Source organism: Cherax quadricarinatus, unplaced genomic scaffold (genome assembly GCF_038502225.1).
Source record: "Cherax quadricarinatus isolate ZL_2023a unplaced genomic scaffold, ASM3850222v1 Contig15, whole genome shotgun sequence".
Lineage (NCBI taxonomy): Eukaryota > Metazoa > Arthropoda > Malacostraca > Decapoda > Parastacidae > Cherax > Cherax quadricarinatus.
In genome coordinates, this window is record NW_027195041.1 from 26174 (window position 1) to 41009 (window position 14836).

The window sequence follows — 14836 nt, forward strand, 5'->3', positions numbered from 1 at the left end:
AAGGCTTACAATATTCGAGGGTCCAGTGATAATTACAATTTATACTACTACTTCTCATTTCACAGCCAATCTTTCTCCTGACACTAATATTAGGTACTCAAATAGTACTCAGTCACAAACACACCAACAAACAGGTCGACATTTTCATCTGCCTTCATCATTTACTATTGTCTGCAAATATATACAAACTATTTATTTATACATCTCGGCAACATTTTAAACATGCTCAACTATATATCAAACTCATGCAACATGAAATGTCACTAAACCGCTGACACTGAAGCACTCCAGTGACACTTGATGATCGTGCACTACTTCAGGGAACCCTGCCTTTTATTTCTTTCCACTGTTGTACACAAACATGTCTGCCTGTCTGTCTGTCTGTCTGCCTGTGTGTCTCTTTCACTCTCCTTGTCTCTCTATCTCAGGCAGCAGCTCATACACCAACAGGTATTACACACAATGCACTTGTAAAGTAAAAGGACACAAGTGCAACTAATGTAACATTTTATTGTGGCAACGTTTCACTCTCCAGGAGCTTAGTCAAGCTTGACAAAGCTCCTGGAGAGCGAAACGTTGCCATAATAAAATGTCACATTAGTTGCACTTGTGTCCTTTTACTTTACATATTGTTGGTAATTCTACCAACATTATTACACAATGCACTTGTCACATCTCCTTCATCATCAAGTGAAAATGTATATATTACTTGCCACTGACTTGCCAGTCATGTTTATTATGTCTTATATCTACAAACACTATATAGCACTTTGCCGAGAATTTTTGGGTTATCCCAGGTAATTTACACTATGTATAATAACTGAACTGTACATACTTATGTGTACATGTGAAAAACAGATGGACAGACAGAGATATAGACAGACAGCCAAAATCAATCAATCAATCAGTCAGTCAGCCAGCCAGCCAGCCTACCAAATACATATTACACATTCCAGAACCATTTCTCTATACTTTAGGTATACATTATACAACATTCTCGCTGGATGACACCACCAGTGCTATCAAAAATGAAACCATATTGCACAAATGTTACACATGGGTTATTATCCATCTTTATAATATTTTCACCACTTGTGGCCACATCCATCACTATCCTCTTAAAAGTCTCTTTTTATTTTCTATAATTATAGGGCAGTGATTCAACTCCGGGATAACAACTTTACTGTACATTTCCTTGTAACAACTTTACTGTACATTTCCTTGTAAGAAACTGAAATGAAAATCTATGACAAATCATTCGACTTGAGAAATATATCGATTAATCTTGCTTCTGAAATCTGGATTTATATTTACTGTTCAGTTATCTCCGTAGTGAATTGTCAGAAACTCAAAATTACTTTGATAAAGTTACATAAGCAAACTTAAAAGTTACCATTAACAAAATATTCCTTCAGTAATGTTTGAATAAATGGTTTAGAAAAGCAACAAGTTTATGAGACACTTGACTGACATTTAGGAATCTTTATTCTGGAAATGTTTTGCCAGCCAGTGACTCCATCAGTCCAATACAGAGAACAGTGGAAGATGAGGAAGAAATTGAGGTAATCAGTCCTTCAGCTTATAGTTGATGTAATCAGTTCATCTATCTTGTAGAAACTGATGGACTGATTGCACCAAATCCAGGCTGAGGGACTGATTACCCCAATTCCCCTTCTTGTTTTCATCATTCTTCGTATTGGACTGATGAAGCCACTGTGTGGGAAGACATTTATACAAAGATTCCCAAGAGTTGCACATGTGTCTAATTTATCAACTAGTTGGTTTTCTGAACAATTTATTTATATAAAATAAACATAAATACATATAAATAATATCAGATAAATCATATACTTATAAATCTAGTCATTGTTAAGTCAAGCGTTGAGTTCTTGCTTCAGCCGTCCTGTGCCATGCCTACCCAGGATTTATGTAGATTTTTTTCTGTACTGAGTTTGCTTATAATAGCTCTATTACATTGGAGTGCTTGGCTGTGGTCAGGGCTCGTTATTTTTACAGTGTCTTCATGCATATTAAGCTCTAGTTCAACATGGTATTTTTGAAGCAGCTCTACAACAAATAAACCTTTATTTTCCATTAATTTATGGTATGATCCTTTAGGACACACTGTAAGAAGAGTATACCATTGCTTAGCGCACAAGGGAGGTGACACAGAGTTACCACCTTCTGGGGGGTTAGGAGGACCCTCTGGCTCAACAGGGACTGTTAGCTCAACAGGGACTGCTAGCCCAACAGGGACCTCTGGCTCAACAGGGACCTCTGGCTCAACAGGAACCTCTGGCTCAACAGGGATGTCTGGTTCAACAAGGACCTCTGGCTCAACAGGGACCTCTGGCTCAACAGTGATCTCTGGCTCAATTGATCCTGTCTGGTCCTGGTCATTTTTCTTTGATGCATTTTTTCCGTGACGTCTGTTAAGTTTTCTTGTTTTGGGCTTTCCTACCATAGCCATCTTCACTGTATCACTGGTTCTTCTCCTCCAGAGATTGACTTCTGCGATCAGTCCAATGGCACTCACTGTAATTAACATGAGAACACACAAACTCATCATGAAGGGAGTAGAGGAACCCTCATGACAGCATGATGTCACTTCAAGAAGCGTTTTAAGATTTTGGATTTCCAGATAACATTCATAAGCGGTCATGACGCGACCAATAATGGGCAGCCACCTTGGATCAAACTGATGGTCAAAGTCGGTACTTGTCTCTTGTACTGGAGCGTCACTCACATATCGCCACACATCAACTACAATTGAGGTAGAGACCCAAGAGAACATTGGCTGACAAGCATCAGTAGCTTGGTCAACCTGTCTTCTGAGGTCGTCTCTCTCTTTTTCTAAATCACGAACCCATGGATCAAAAAGCTGATAATAACACCCTAATATTTCCAGAATGATTCCCACTGCCAGCATCCACAAGCAGCAAGTTTTCACAGCCATCTTGCAAGACATTTTGACGAGTCTTAAGTTTACTAGTAGTGAAGTAGTGAAACTCTTCAAAGGTTACTAATTTCAACTGTATATTAATTTAAAACATTATGCACCTTTATACTAAATATATCAATATACCGAAAAAATAGTTATCCTCGAATTTTCAGTTTATAATCGAAAGTGTATATATCATTTATTTATATGGAAGAAAACCAAAATTTAATAGTGTAACAGTGTTTCTTGAAGTGATTTGTATTATAGTGTCTGTTGTTGTGTGATGTAGTATAGTGTCTAGTGATAGTGACTTTATATTATACTGACCAGGTCCATGTGCACGAATCCTTTATCATGAACCTCCTGGAGGCTCTCGGCTAACTTAATCAAAGCCAGGATGCGCTTTGAGGAAGACTTACAGTTGTAGAAAAATTCGTTGAAATCTGTGTGTCCACGATACTCCATAACCATGGCTGGGTAATCATAGGCCATGCATCTCACCAGAGGGGCACCTCCAGCACCATTAACTTCATGAAGTAAATTCATTTCATGGCCAAATATCCTCATGTAGTTTTTTTCATGGGATTTTTTGATGCACAGCTTTTCACCAAGTACAGTGAAGAGATAGACTGATCCGCTGACTCTGCTGCCAAGGAATGTACACTCTGGGCTCATCATCACAAGGTCTGTCAACTCCTCAAAGGAGACAAAGGTAAACTTTTTTCCATCCATTTTAAAGAAGTGAAGCAGCGGTACTGTTCCTCGAAGTTGGCTTCTACAACCTCACAAAGTTTTACCGGTCTTCAGCTGTCTCTACTAAAGTACTTCAGTAGAGCTTATTATCTTCTTTAATATAGTTATATTAGAATATTACTCTTCACCTTCAGGAAGTTTAACCAAGTCTTCAATTGCCTCTACTAAAGTACTTCTTTATAGATTATTGTCTTTTTTAATATAGTTATATTTCAATTTAACGTAGTGTTCAGTAGTGAGAGTAATATTTTAAAGTTAAGAATTAATCAAAATCTGCCCAAAATGCCTAGCCATGCTAGGTGTTGTAGTGGCCCCCTCTGTAATTAGTATTTTAAAACATGTAAACCACACAATATCCAAATTCTGTAAACTCAGCATTGTAATCCTTATAGAGAATAAACTTGATTTGATTTGATTAGTAGTGAGAGTATGTAGTGTTTAGTAGCGAGAGTCAATGAAGTGTTTAGTAGTGAGAGTCTATGTAGTGTTTAGTAGTGAGATAGTATGTAGTGTGTAGTAGTGAGAGTCTATGTAGTGTTTAGTAGTAAGAGTCTATGTAGTGTTTAGTAGTGAGAGTCGATGTAGTGTCATATATTAAGTGAGTAATTGACCAACAATACACAGAATACTTATTTTAAAATATTTTTGTCCTTAGCTTATAGTAAGTCGTGAATATTTTTTATTGTAACAAGTGTGAATAAATGAAGAATGGCCATAATTGAAAACCACCGTATTGGAAAATACCAGAAAGTGAGACTCTCCTATATTTCTGTTGTATTATAATATACTTTCTATAAACAAAATGCCAAATAAACTGACGAAGCAGACTAAAATGTCTAATACCTCAGATCAAGAGCCTCATCACTGTGCCAAAGAGCCCCCACTTGAAGAGGGGTGGTAGTAGTAGTAGTGTTGGTGGTGGTGGTAGTGGTGGTGATGGCAGTAGTAATGGTGGTAGTAGTTGTTGTGGTGGTAGTAGTTGTAGTAGTGGTGATGGTGGTAGTAGTGGTAGTAATGTTGATAGTAGTAGTTTCTGCTACTCTACTCACCACCTTCTTCACTACTGTATGTAAGTGTTTATATTTCTGTAAATTAACCAATAATAACTAAACTTTGGTAATAAGGTATGAAAACTATTGCGTCTATATTTGGTGTGTTCATGCATCGTTCTCAGTGATGGTGTTGCAAATAATACGCTGACAAAATATTTAATGTTGTCGACGACTCATATCAGTTCAAAGTCTTTTTTTATTTTCTATAATTATAAGGCAGTGATTCAACTCTGGGATAACAACTTTACTGTACATTTCCTTGTAAAAACTTTACTGTACATTTCCTTGTAAGAAACTGAAATGAAAATCTATGACAAATCATTCGACTTGAGAAATATATCGATTAATCTTGCTTCTGAAATCTGGATTTATATTTACTGTTCAGTTATCTCCGTAGTGAATTGTCAGAAACTCAAAATTACTTTGATAAAGTTACATAAGCAAACTTAAAAGTTACCATTAACAAAATATTCCTTCAGTAATGTTTGAATAAATGGTTTAGAAAAGCAACAAGTTTATGAGACACTTGACTGACATTTAGGAATCTTTATTCTGGAAATGTTTTGCCAGCCAGTGACTCCATCAGTCCAATACAGAGAACAGTGGAAGATGAGGAAGAAATTGAGGTAATCAGTCCTTCAGCTTATAGTTGATGTAATCAGTTCATCTATCTTGTAGAAACTGATGGACTGATTGCACCAAATCCAGGCTGAGGGACTGATTACCCAAATCCCCTTCTTGTTTTCATCATTCTTCGTATTGGACTGATGAAGCCACTGTGTGGTAAGACATTTATACAAAGATTCCCAAGAGTTGCACATGTGTCTAATTTATCAACTAGTTGGTTTTCTGAACAATTTATTTATATAAAATAAACATAAATACATATAAATAATATCACATAAATCATATACTTATAAATCTAGTCATTGTTAAGTCAAGCGTTGAGTTCTTGCTTCAGCCGTCCTGTGCCATGCCTACCCACGATTTATGTAGATTTTTTTCTGTACTGAGTTTGCTTATAATAGCTCTATTACATTGTTAAGTCAAGCGTTGAGTTCTTGCTTCAGCCGTCCTGTGCCATGCCTACCCACGATTTATGTAGATTTTTTTCTGTACTGAGTTTGCTTATAATAGCTCTATTACATTGTTAAGTCAAGCGTTGAGTTCTTGCTTCAGCCGTCCTGTGCCATGCCTACCCAGGATTTATGTAGATTTTTTTCTGTACTGAGTTTGCTTATAATAGCTCTATTACATTGGAGTGCTTCTCTGTGGTCAGGGCTCGTTATTTTTACAGTGTCTTCATGCATATTAAGCTCTAGTTCAACATGGTATTTTTGAAGCAGCTCTACAACAAATAAACCTTTATTTTCCATTAATTTATGATATGATCCTTTAGGACACACTGTAAGAAGAGTATACCATTGCTTAGCGCACAAGGGAGGTGACACAGAGTTACCACCTTCTGGGGGGTTAGGAGGGCCCTCTGGCTCAACAGGGACTGTTAGCTCAACAGGGACTGCTAGCCCAACAGGGACCTCTGGCTCAACAGGGACCTTTGGTTCAACAGGGACCTCTGGCTCAACAGGGACCTCTGGCTCAACAGGGACGTCTGGTTCAACAAGGACCTCTGGCTCAACAGGGATCTCTGGCTCAACAGTGATCTCTGGCTCATTTGATCCTGTCTGGTCCTGGTCATTTTTCTTTGATGCATTTTTTCCGTGACGTCTGTTAAGTTTTCTTGTTTTGGGCTTTCCTACCATAGCCATCTTCACTGTATCACTGGTTCTTCTCCTCCAGAGATTGACTTCTGCGATCAGTCCAATGGCACTCACTGTAATTAACATGAGAACACACAAACTCATCATGAAGGGAGTAGAGGAACCCTCATGACAGCATGATGTCACTTCAAGAAGCGTTTTAAGATTTTGGATTTCCAGATAACATTCGTAAGTGGTGATGATGCGACCAATGATGGGCAGCCACCTTGGATCAAACTGATGGTCGAAGTTGGTACTTGTCTCTTGTACTGGAGCGTCATGCACGTATCGCCACACATCAACTACAGTTGAGGTAGAGACCCAAGAGAACATTGGCTGACAAGCATAAGTAGCTTGGTCAACCTGTCTTCTGAGGTCGTCTCTCTCTTTTTCTAAATCACGAACCCATGGATCAAAAAGCTGATAATAACACCCTAATATTTCCAGAATGATTCCCACTGCCAGCATCCACAAGCAGCAAGTTTTCACTGCTATCTTGCAAGACATTTTGACGAGTCTTAAGTTTACGAGTAGTGAAGTAGTGAAACTCTTGAAAGGTTACTAATTTCAACCATATATTAATATGTATAAAAGATTATGCACCTTTATACTAAACATATCAATATACCGAAAAAATAGTTATCCTCGAATTTTCAGTTTATAATGGAAAGTGTATATATCATTTATTTATATGGAAGAAAACCAAAATTTAATAGTGTAACAGTGTTTCTTGATGAAGTGATTTGTATTATAGTGTCTGTTGTTGTGTGATGTAGTATAGTGTCTAGTGATAATGAGTATAGTGTTTAGTGATAGTGTAGTATAGTGTCTAGTGATAGTGACTTTATATTATACTGACCAGGTCCATGTGCACGAATCCTTTATCATGAACCTCCTGGAGGCTCTCGGCTAACTTAATCAAAGCCAGGATGCGCTTTGAGGAAGACTTACAGTTGTAGAAAAATTCGTTGAAATCTGTGTGTCCACGATACTCCATAACCATGGCTGGGTAATCATAGGCCATGCATCTCACCAGAGGGGCACCTCCAGCACCATTAACTTCATGAAGCAAATTCATTTCATGCCCAAATATCCTCATGTAGTTTTTTTCATGGGATTTTTTGATGCACAGTTTTTCACCAAGTACAGTGAAGAGATAGACTGATCCGCTGACTCCGCTGCCAAGGAATGTACACTCTGGGCTCATCATCACAAGGTCTGTCAACTCCTCAAAGGAGACAAAGGTAAACTTTTTTCCATCCATTTTAAAGAAGTGAAGCAGCGGTACTGTTCCTCGAAGTTGGCTTCTACAACCTCACAAAGTTTTACCGGTCTTCAGTTGTCTCTACTAAAGTACTTCAGTAGAGCTTATTATCTTCTTTAATATAGTTATATTAGAATATTACTCTTCACCTTCAGGAAGTTTAACCAAGTCTTCAATTGCCTCTACTAAAGTACTTCTTTATAGATTATTGTCTTTTTTAATATAGTTATATTTCAATTTAACGTAGTGTTCAGTAGTGAGAGTAATATTTTAAAGTTAAGAATTAATCAAAATCTGCCCAAAATGCCTAACCATGCTAGGTGTTGTAGTGGCCCCCTCTGTAATTAGTATTTTAAAACATGTAAACCACACAATATCCAAATTCTGTAAACTCAGCATTGTAATCCTTATAGAGAATAAACTTGATTTGATTTGATTAGTAGTGAGAGTATGTAGTGTTTAGTAGCGACAGTCAATGAAGTGTTTAGTAGTGAGAGTCTATGTAGTGTTTAGTAGTGAGATAGTATGTAGTGTGTAGTAGTGAGAGTCTATGTAGTGTTTAGTAGTGAGAGTCTATGTAGTGTCATATATTAAGTGAGTAATTGACCAACAATACACAGAATACTTATTTTAAAATATTTTTGTCCTTAGCTTATAGTGAGTCGTGAATATTTTTTATTGTAACAAGTGTGAATAAATGAAGAATGGCCATAATTGAAAACCACTGTATTGGAAAATACCAGAAAGTGAGACTCTCCTATATTTCTGTTGTATTATAATATACTTTCTATAAACAAAATGCCAAATAAACTGACGAAGCAGACTAAAATGTCTAATACCTCAGATCAAGAGCCTCATCACTGTGCCAAAGAGCCCCCACTTGAAGAGGGGTGGTAGTAGTAGTAGTGTTGGTGGTGGTGGTAGTGGTGGTGATGGCAGTAGTAATGGTGGTAGTAGTTGTTGTGGTGGTAGTAGTTGTAGTAGTGGTGATGGTGGTAGTAGTGGTAGTAATGTTGATAGTAGTAGTTTCTGCTACTCTACTCACCACCTTCTTCACTACTGTATGTAAGTGTTTTTATTTCTGTAAATTAACCAGTAATAACTTAGCTTTGGTAATAAGGTATGAAAACCATTGTGTCTATATTTGGTGTGTTCGTGCATCGTTCTCAGTGATGGTGTTGCAAATAATACTCTGACAAAATATTTAATGTTGTCGACGACTCATATCAGTTCAAAGTCTTTTTTTATTTTCTATAATTATAAGGCAGTGATTCAACTCTGGAATAACAACTTTACTGTACATTTCCTTGTAAGAAACTGAAATGAAAATCTATGACAAATCATTCAACTTGAGAAATATGTCGATTAATCTTGCTTCTGAAATCTGGATTTATATTTACTGTTCAGTTATCTCCATAGTGAATTGTCAGAAACTCAAAATTACTTTGATAAAGTTACATAAGCAAACTTAAAAGTTACCATTAACAAAATATTCCTTCAGTAATGTTTGAATAAATGGTTTAGAAAAGCAACAAGTTTATGAGACACTTGAATGACATTTAGGAATCTTTATTCTGGAAATGTTTTGCCAGCCAGTGACTCCATCAGTCCAATACAGAGAACAGTGGAAGATGAGGAAGAAATTGAGGTAATCAGTCCTTCAGCTTATAGTTGATGTAATCAGTTCATCTATCTTGTAGAAACTGATGGACTGATTGCACCAAATCCAGGCTGAGGGACTGATTACCCCAAATCCCCTTCTTGTTTTCATCATTCTTCGTATTGGACTGATGAAGCCACTGTGTGGGAAGACATTTATACAAAGATTCCCAAAAGTTGCACATGTGTCTAATTTGTCAACTAGTTGGTTTTCTGAACAATTTATTTATATAAAAATAAACAAATACATATAAATAATATCATATAAATCATATACTTATAAATCTAGTCATTGTTAAGTCAAGCTTTGAATTCTTGCTTCAGCCGTCCTGTGCCACATCTGCCCGTGATTTATGTATATTTTTTTCTGTACTGAGTTTGCTTATAATAGCTCTATTACATTGGAGTGCTTGGCTGTGGTCAGGGCTCGTTATTTTTATGGTGTCTTCATACATATTAAGCTCTAGTTCAACATGGTATTTTTGAAGCAGCTCTACAACAAATAAACCTTTATTTTCCATTAATTTATGATATGATCCTTTAGGACACACTGTAAGAAGAGTATACCATTGCTTAGCGCACAAGGGAGGTGACACAGAGTTACCACCTTCTGGGGGGTTAGGAGGGCACTCTGGCTCAACAGGGACTGCTAGCCCAACAGGGACCTCTGGCTCAACAGGGACCTTTGGTTCAACAGGGACCTCTGGCTCAACAGGGACCTCTGGCTCAACAGGGACATCTGGTTCAACAAGGACCTCTGGCTCAACAGGGATCTCTGGCTCAACAGTGATCTCTGGCTCAATTGATCCTGTCTGGTCCTGGTCATTTTTCTTTGATGCATTTTTTCCGTGACGTCTGTTAAGTTTTCTTGTTTTGGGCTTTCCTACCATAGCCATCTTCACTGTATCACTGGTTCTTCTCCTCCAGAGATTGACTTCTGCGATCAGTCCAATGGCACTCATTGTAATTAACATGAGAACACACAAACTCATCATGAAGGGAGTAGAGGAACCCTCATGACAGCATGATGTCACTTCAAGAAGCGTTTTAAGATTTTGGATTTCCAGATAACATTCGTAAGTGGTGATGATGCGACCAATGATGGGCAGCCACCTTGGATCAAACTGGTGGTCGAAGTCCATACTTGTCTCTTGTACTGGAGCGTCATGCACATATCGCCACACATCAACTACAGCTGAGGTAGAGACCCAAGAGAACATTGGCTGACAAGCATCAGTAGCTTGGTCAACTTGTCTTCTGAGGTCATCTCTCTCTTTTTCTAAATCACGAACCCATGGGTCAAAAAGCTGATAATAACACCCTAATATCTCCAGAATGATTCCCACTGCCAGCATCCACAAGCAGCAAGTTTTCACAGCCATCTTGCAAGACATTTTGATGAGTCTTAAGTTTACTAGTAGTGAAGTGGTGAAACTCTTCAAAGGTTACTAATTTCAACCATATATTAATATAAAACATTATGCACCTTTATACTAAATATATCAATATACCGAAAAAATAGTTATCCTCGAATTTTCAGTTTATAATGGAAAGTGTATATATCATTTATTTATATGGAAAACCAAAATTTAATAGTGTAACAGTGTTTCTTGATGAAGTGAGTTGTATTATAGTGTCTGTTGTTGTGTGATGTAGTATAGTGTCTAGTGATAATGAGTATAGTGTTTAGTGATAGTGTGGTATAGCGTTTAGTGATAGTGACTTTATATTATACTGACCAGTCGGACATGTATTAGATGGTAACGTGATTTGTTTACTCTTAAACATCGCCAACGAATCGAACATTTCCGCTAATTTGAGCTTGGCTTCAAGGTACAGTGATACCTTGGGATACGAATAACTGAAAACTCGAACTATCATTTAAATGTTTTTATGTAAGTGCTTTTGTAAGTGTATTTTTGGGGGTCTGAAATGGATGACTCTAATTTACATTACAGTGGTCCCTTGTTTTTCGTAATTAATCCATTTGAGAGAGTGTGACTTATTGAAATTGACAATTTTCAAAACCATTTTCCCCTTTAGAAATAATGTAAATACAATTAATCCATTCCAGACACCCAGAAGTATTAAAACAAAAGAATTTTTTCCATGTACATACACAGAAAATGATGGGACATGAAGAATGAAACATTAACAGCATAACACTCGTCTTTATTGGCGATTCTTCTTAGTGTATGGAAGACTGGAGGAGGTGAGAGGTTGGATTAATTACTGTTTGGAAGGAGAATCCCCTTCCAAAAAGACTTAAGGTACCAAGTCCTTTTCTGGGGTTTCTTCCCTCCTTTGTTTTTTAATGCCACTAGGAACAGCTTGAAAGTCACTGCACACCTGTGGCACTAAATACAGTGGACCCTCGCATAGCACTATTAATCCTTTCCTGAGAGCTCAATGTTATGTGAAATTATCGTTATGCGAATGAATTTTCCCCATAAGAAATAATGGAAATCAAATTAATCCGTTCCTGACACCCAAAAGTATGGAAAAAAAAAAAATTTTACCACATGAAATATTAATTTTAATACACACAAACTGAAGAAGACATGCACAGTTACATGACACTTACCTTTATTGAAGATCTGGTGATGACTGATGGGATGTGAGGAGGGGAGAGTGTTGATTGTCTTAGTGTTTAGAAGGGGAATCCCCTTCCATTAAGACTTGAGGTGTCAAGTCCTTTTCTGGGGTTACTTCCCTTCTTCTTTTAATGCCACTAGGACCAGCTTCAGAGTCACTGGACTTCTGTCGCACAACATATCTGTCCATAGAGGTCTGTACCTCTCGTTCCTTTATGACTTTCCTAAAGTGGTTCACAACATTGTCAGTGTAATAGTCACCAGCACGGCTTGCAACAGCTGTCTGAGGGTGATTTTCATCCATAAAGGTTTGCACTTTAAGCCACATTGCACACATTTCCTTAATCTTTGAAGTAGGCAACTTCTTTAATTTCTCTCTCCACTCCTCCTAAGCAGTTTCCTCAGGTGTGGCCTCTTGCTGTTGAAGTTGATCTAGCAGCTCATCAGTGGTTAGTTCTTCATTGTCCTCCTCCACCAACTCTTCCACATCATCCCCACTAACCTCCAACCCCAAGGACTTTCCCAATGCCACAATGGATTCCTCAACTGGCATAGGATTCCCAGGGTTAGCCTCAAACCCTTCAAAATCCCTTTGGTCTACACATTCTGGCCACAGTTTCTTCCAAGCAGAGTTCAAGGTCCTCTTAGTCACTCCCTCCCAAGCCTTACCTATAAGGTTTACACAACTGAGGATATTAAAGTGCTCTCTCCAAAACTCTCTTAGAGTCAATTGAGTTTCTGAGGTCACTTCAAAGCACCTTTCAAACAGAGCTTTTGTGTACAGTTTTTTGAAGTTTGCAATAACCTCCTGGTCCATGGGCTGCAGGAGAGGAGTGGTATTAGGAGGCAAAAACTTCACCTTAATGAAGCTCATGTCCCCACAAAGTCGCTCTGCCAAGTCTGTAGGATGACCAGGGGCATTGTCTAACACCAGGAGGCACTTAAGGTCTAATTTCTTTTCAGTTAGGTAATTTTTCACATTGGGGCAAATGCTTGGTGTAACCAGTCATAGATAAAGTCCCTAGTGACCCATGCCTGACTGTTTGCCCTCCACAGCACACACAAATTAGCCTTGAGGATATTCTTTTGCCTGAACACTCTGGGAGTTTCAGAGTGATACACTAATAAAGGCTTCACTTTGCAATCACCACTAGCATTGGCACACATGAGAAGAGTAAGCCTGTCTTTCATAGACTTATGTCCTGGGAGTGCCTTTTCCTCCTGAGTAATGTAGGTCCTGCTCAGCCTTTTCTTCCAAAACAGGCCTGTTTTGTCACAAACACTTATTCAGGTTTCAGTCCTTCACTGTCTATGTACTCCTTGAATTCCTGCACATATTTTTCAGCTGCTTTTTGGTCCGAACTGGCAGCCTCACCATGCCTTATCACACTATGTATGCCACTACGCTTCTTAAATCTCTCAAACCAACCTTTGCTGGCCTTAAATTCACTCACATCATCACTAGTTGCAGGCATTTTTCTAATTAAATCCTGATGCAACTTCCTAGCCTTTTCACTTATGATCGCTTGAGAGATGCTATCGCCTGCTATCTGTTTTTCGTTTATCCACACCAATAAGAGTCTCTCAACATCTTCTATCACTTGCAATCTCTGTTTCGAAGACACAGTTGAACCTTTGGCAAGAACAGCTTCCTTGATTGCCGTTTTCTTGGACACAATAGTAGCGATGGTTGATTGGGGTTTACTATACAACCTGGCCAGCTCGGAGACACGTACTCCACTTTCATACTTAGCAATGATCTCTTTCTTCATCTCTATAGTAATTCTCACCCTTATTCCTGTAGGGTTGGCACTAGAAGCTTTCTTGGGGCCCATGGTCACTTATTTTGCAGATGAAATCACCAAAAATGCTGTAATAATACGAAATGTTCCGATTGTATGCTTGGATGTTACCGCGGAGGCTGGCTGATAAACAATGCCACCGGCGGAACATGTGAGGCTGGCTCAGGCCGCACATTAGACGCGTCTCGGACGAATAGCGCTGAGCGAGTTTTTTAGCAGTATGCGAGGCAAAATTTTAGCGATAAAATGTATCGGTATGCAGATTTAACGTTATGTGATGCCAACGGTATGTGAGGGTCCACTGTATTATCTTTTCCACTATAGCAAGCAAAATCCCAAATGCAAACACTCAGCCACAAGACTACCTCATTGGTAATTGCCTAAATACTCTATATATATAGCACCAACAAATCCTAATCAAGCCTCACTAATTATTCAATCGTTAAAAAACAAGGCAGGAGACCTAAACAACTTGCCAACATTCATGTATAAAAAAGCAGCTCATGTGCTGTCCCCCATTATTGCAACACTACTACTACTACTATATAACAAATCTGTTGAATCTCCTAAATTCCCATCCGTACTCGAGACGGCAAGGGTCACCCCGATCCGTAAACAAATCTACTCCCGCCTCCTGTCCCGTAACATACTGAACCCCTGCCAGTTTGGGTTTAGGCCAAAAAAAGCACAAATGATGCAATTATTCAGATGCTCAAATTACGTATATACAGCAGTTGACAAAAATGAATATCCTCTGGGACTCTTCGTAGTCCTACGGAAAGCATTTGATACAGTCGACCGCAATATCTTGCACCTAAAACTAGAGCATTATGGGGTCAGAGGACACTCGCTCAATTACCTAAAATCTTCTCATCTATCTTATTGGTAGACAAATGGTATGACCTCCAATACTGAGCCTGTAGTTGTTGGAGTGCCACAGGCTAGTGACCTAGGTCCTCTATTCTTTCTTATTTACATCGATGACCTCCCGAATGCACTGCGGCTTCTTAG

The 14836-nt window shown here is 38.4% G+C and overlaps 2 protein-coding genes across 3 annotated transcripts; both read right to left on the reverse strand.

Annotated features, from left to right (window-relative positions):
- Positions 1–643: 643 nt before the first annotated feature.
- Positions 644–5475, reverse strand: LOC138851140 (uncharacterized). The gene is made up of 2 exons (XM_070079761.1): positions 2330–5475; positions 644–2275 (listed from the first exon to the last, which is right to left on the reverse strand). Exons 1-2 carry the CDS (start codon positions 2966–2968, stop codon positions 1895–1897), a joined length of 1020 nt encoding a protein of 339 aa, XP_069935862.1. The 5' UTR covers positions 2969–5475; the 3' UTR covers positions 644–1894.
- A 153-nt stretch (positions 5476–5628) lies between these two features.
- On the reverse strand, positions 5629–9531 carry LOC138851139 (uncharacterized). 2 transcript variants are annotated; one of them, XM_070079759.1, is made up of 2 exons: positions 6357–9531; positions 5629–6320 (listed from the first exon to the last, which is right to left on the reverse strand). In XM_070079759.1, the coding sequence occupies exons 1-2, from the start codon at positions 7011–7013 to the stop codon at positions 5922–5924; spliced, it is 1056 nt and encodes a 351-aa protein (XP_069935860.1). In that variant the 5' UTR covers positions 7014–9531; the 3' UTR covers positions 5629–5921. The 2 variants fall into 2 exon arrangements, with proteins under 2 accessions (XP_069935860.1, XP_069935859.1); XM_070079758.1 differs by having other exon boundaries at positions 5629–9531.
- Positions 9532–14836: the final 5305 nt, after the last annotated feature.

Bases quoted from the DNA above. Each gene is read 5' to 3' on its own strand.
- LOC138851140 (XM_070079761.1), bottom strand. From the start codon at position 2,968: ATGTCTTGCAAGATGGCTGTGAAAACTTGCTGCTTGTGGATGCTGGCA. The intron at 2,276-2,329 runs GTCCTTGTTGAA...GTTGAGCCAGAG, and splicing joins AGGTCCCTGTTGAGCCAGAG to GTCCCTGTTGAGCCAGAGGT.
- LOC138851139 (XM_070079758.1), bottom strand. From the start codon at position 7,013: ATGTCTTGCAAGATAGCAGTGAAAACTTGCTGCTTGTGGATGCTGGCA.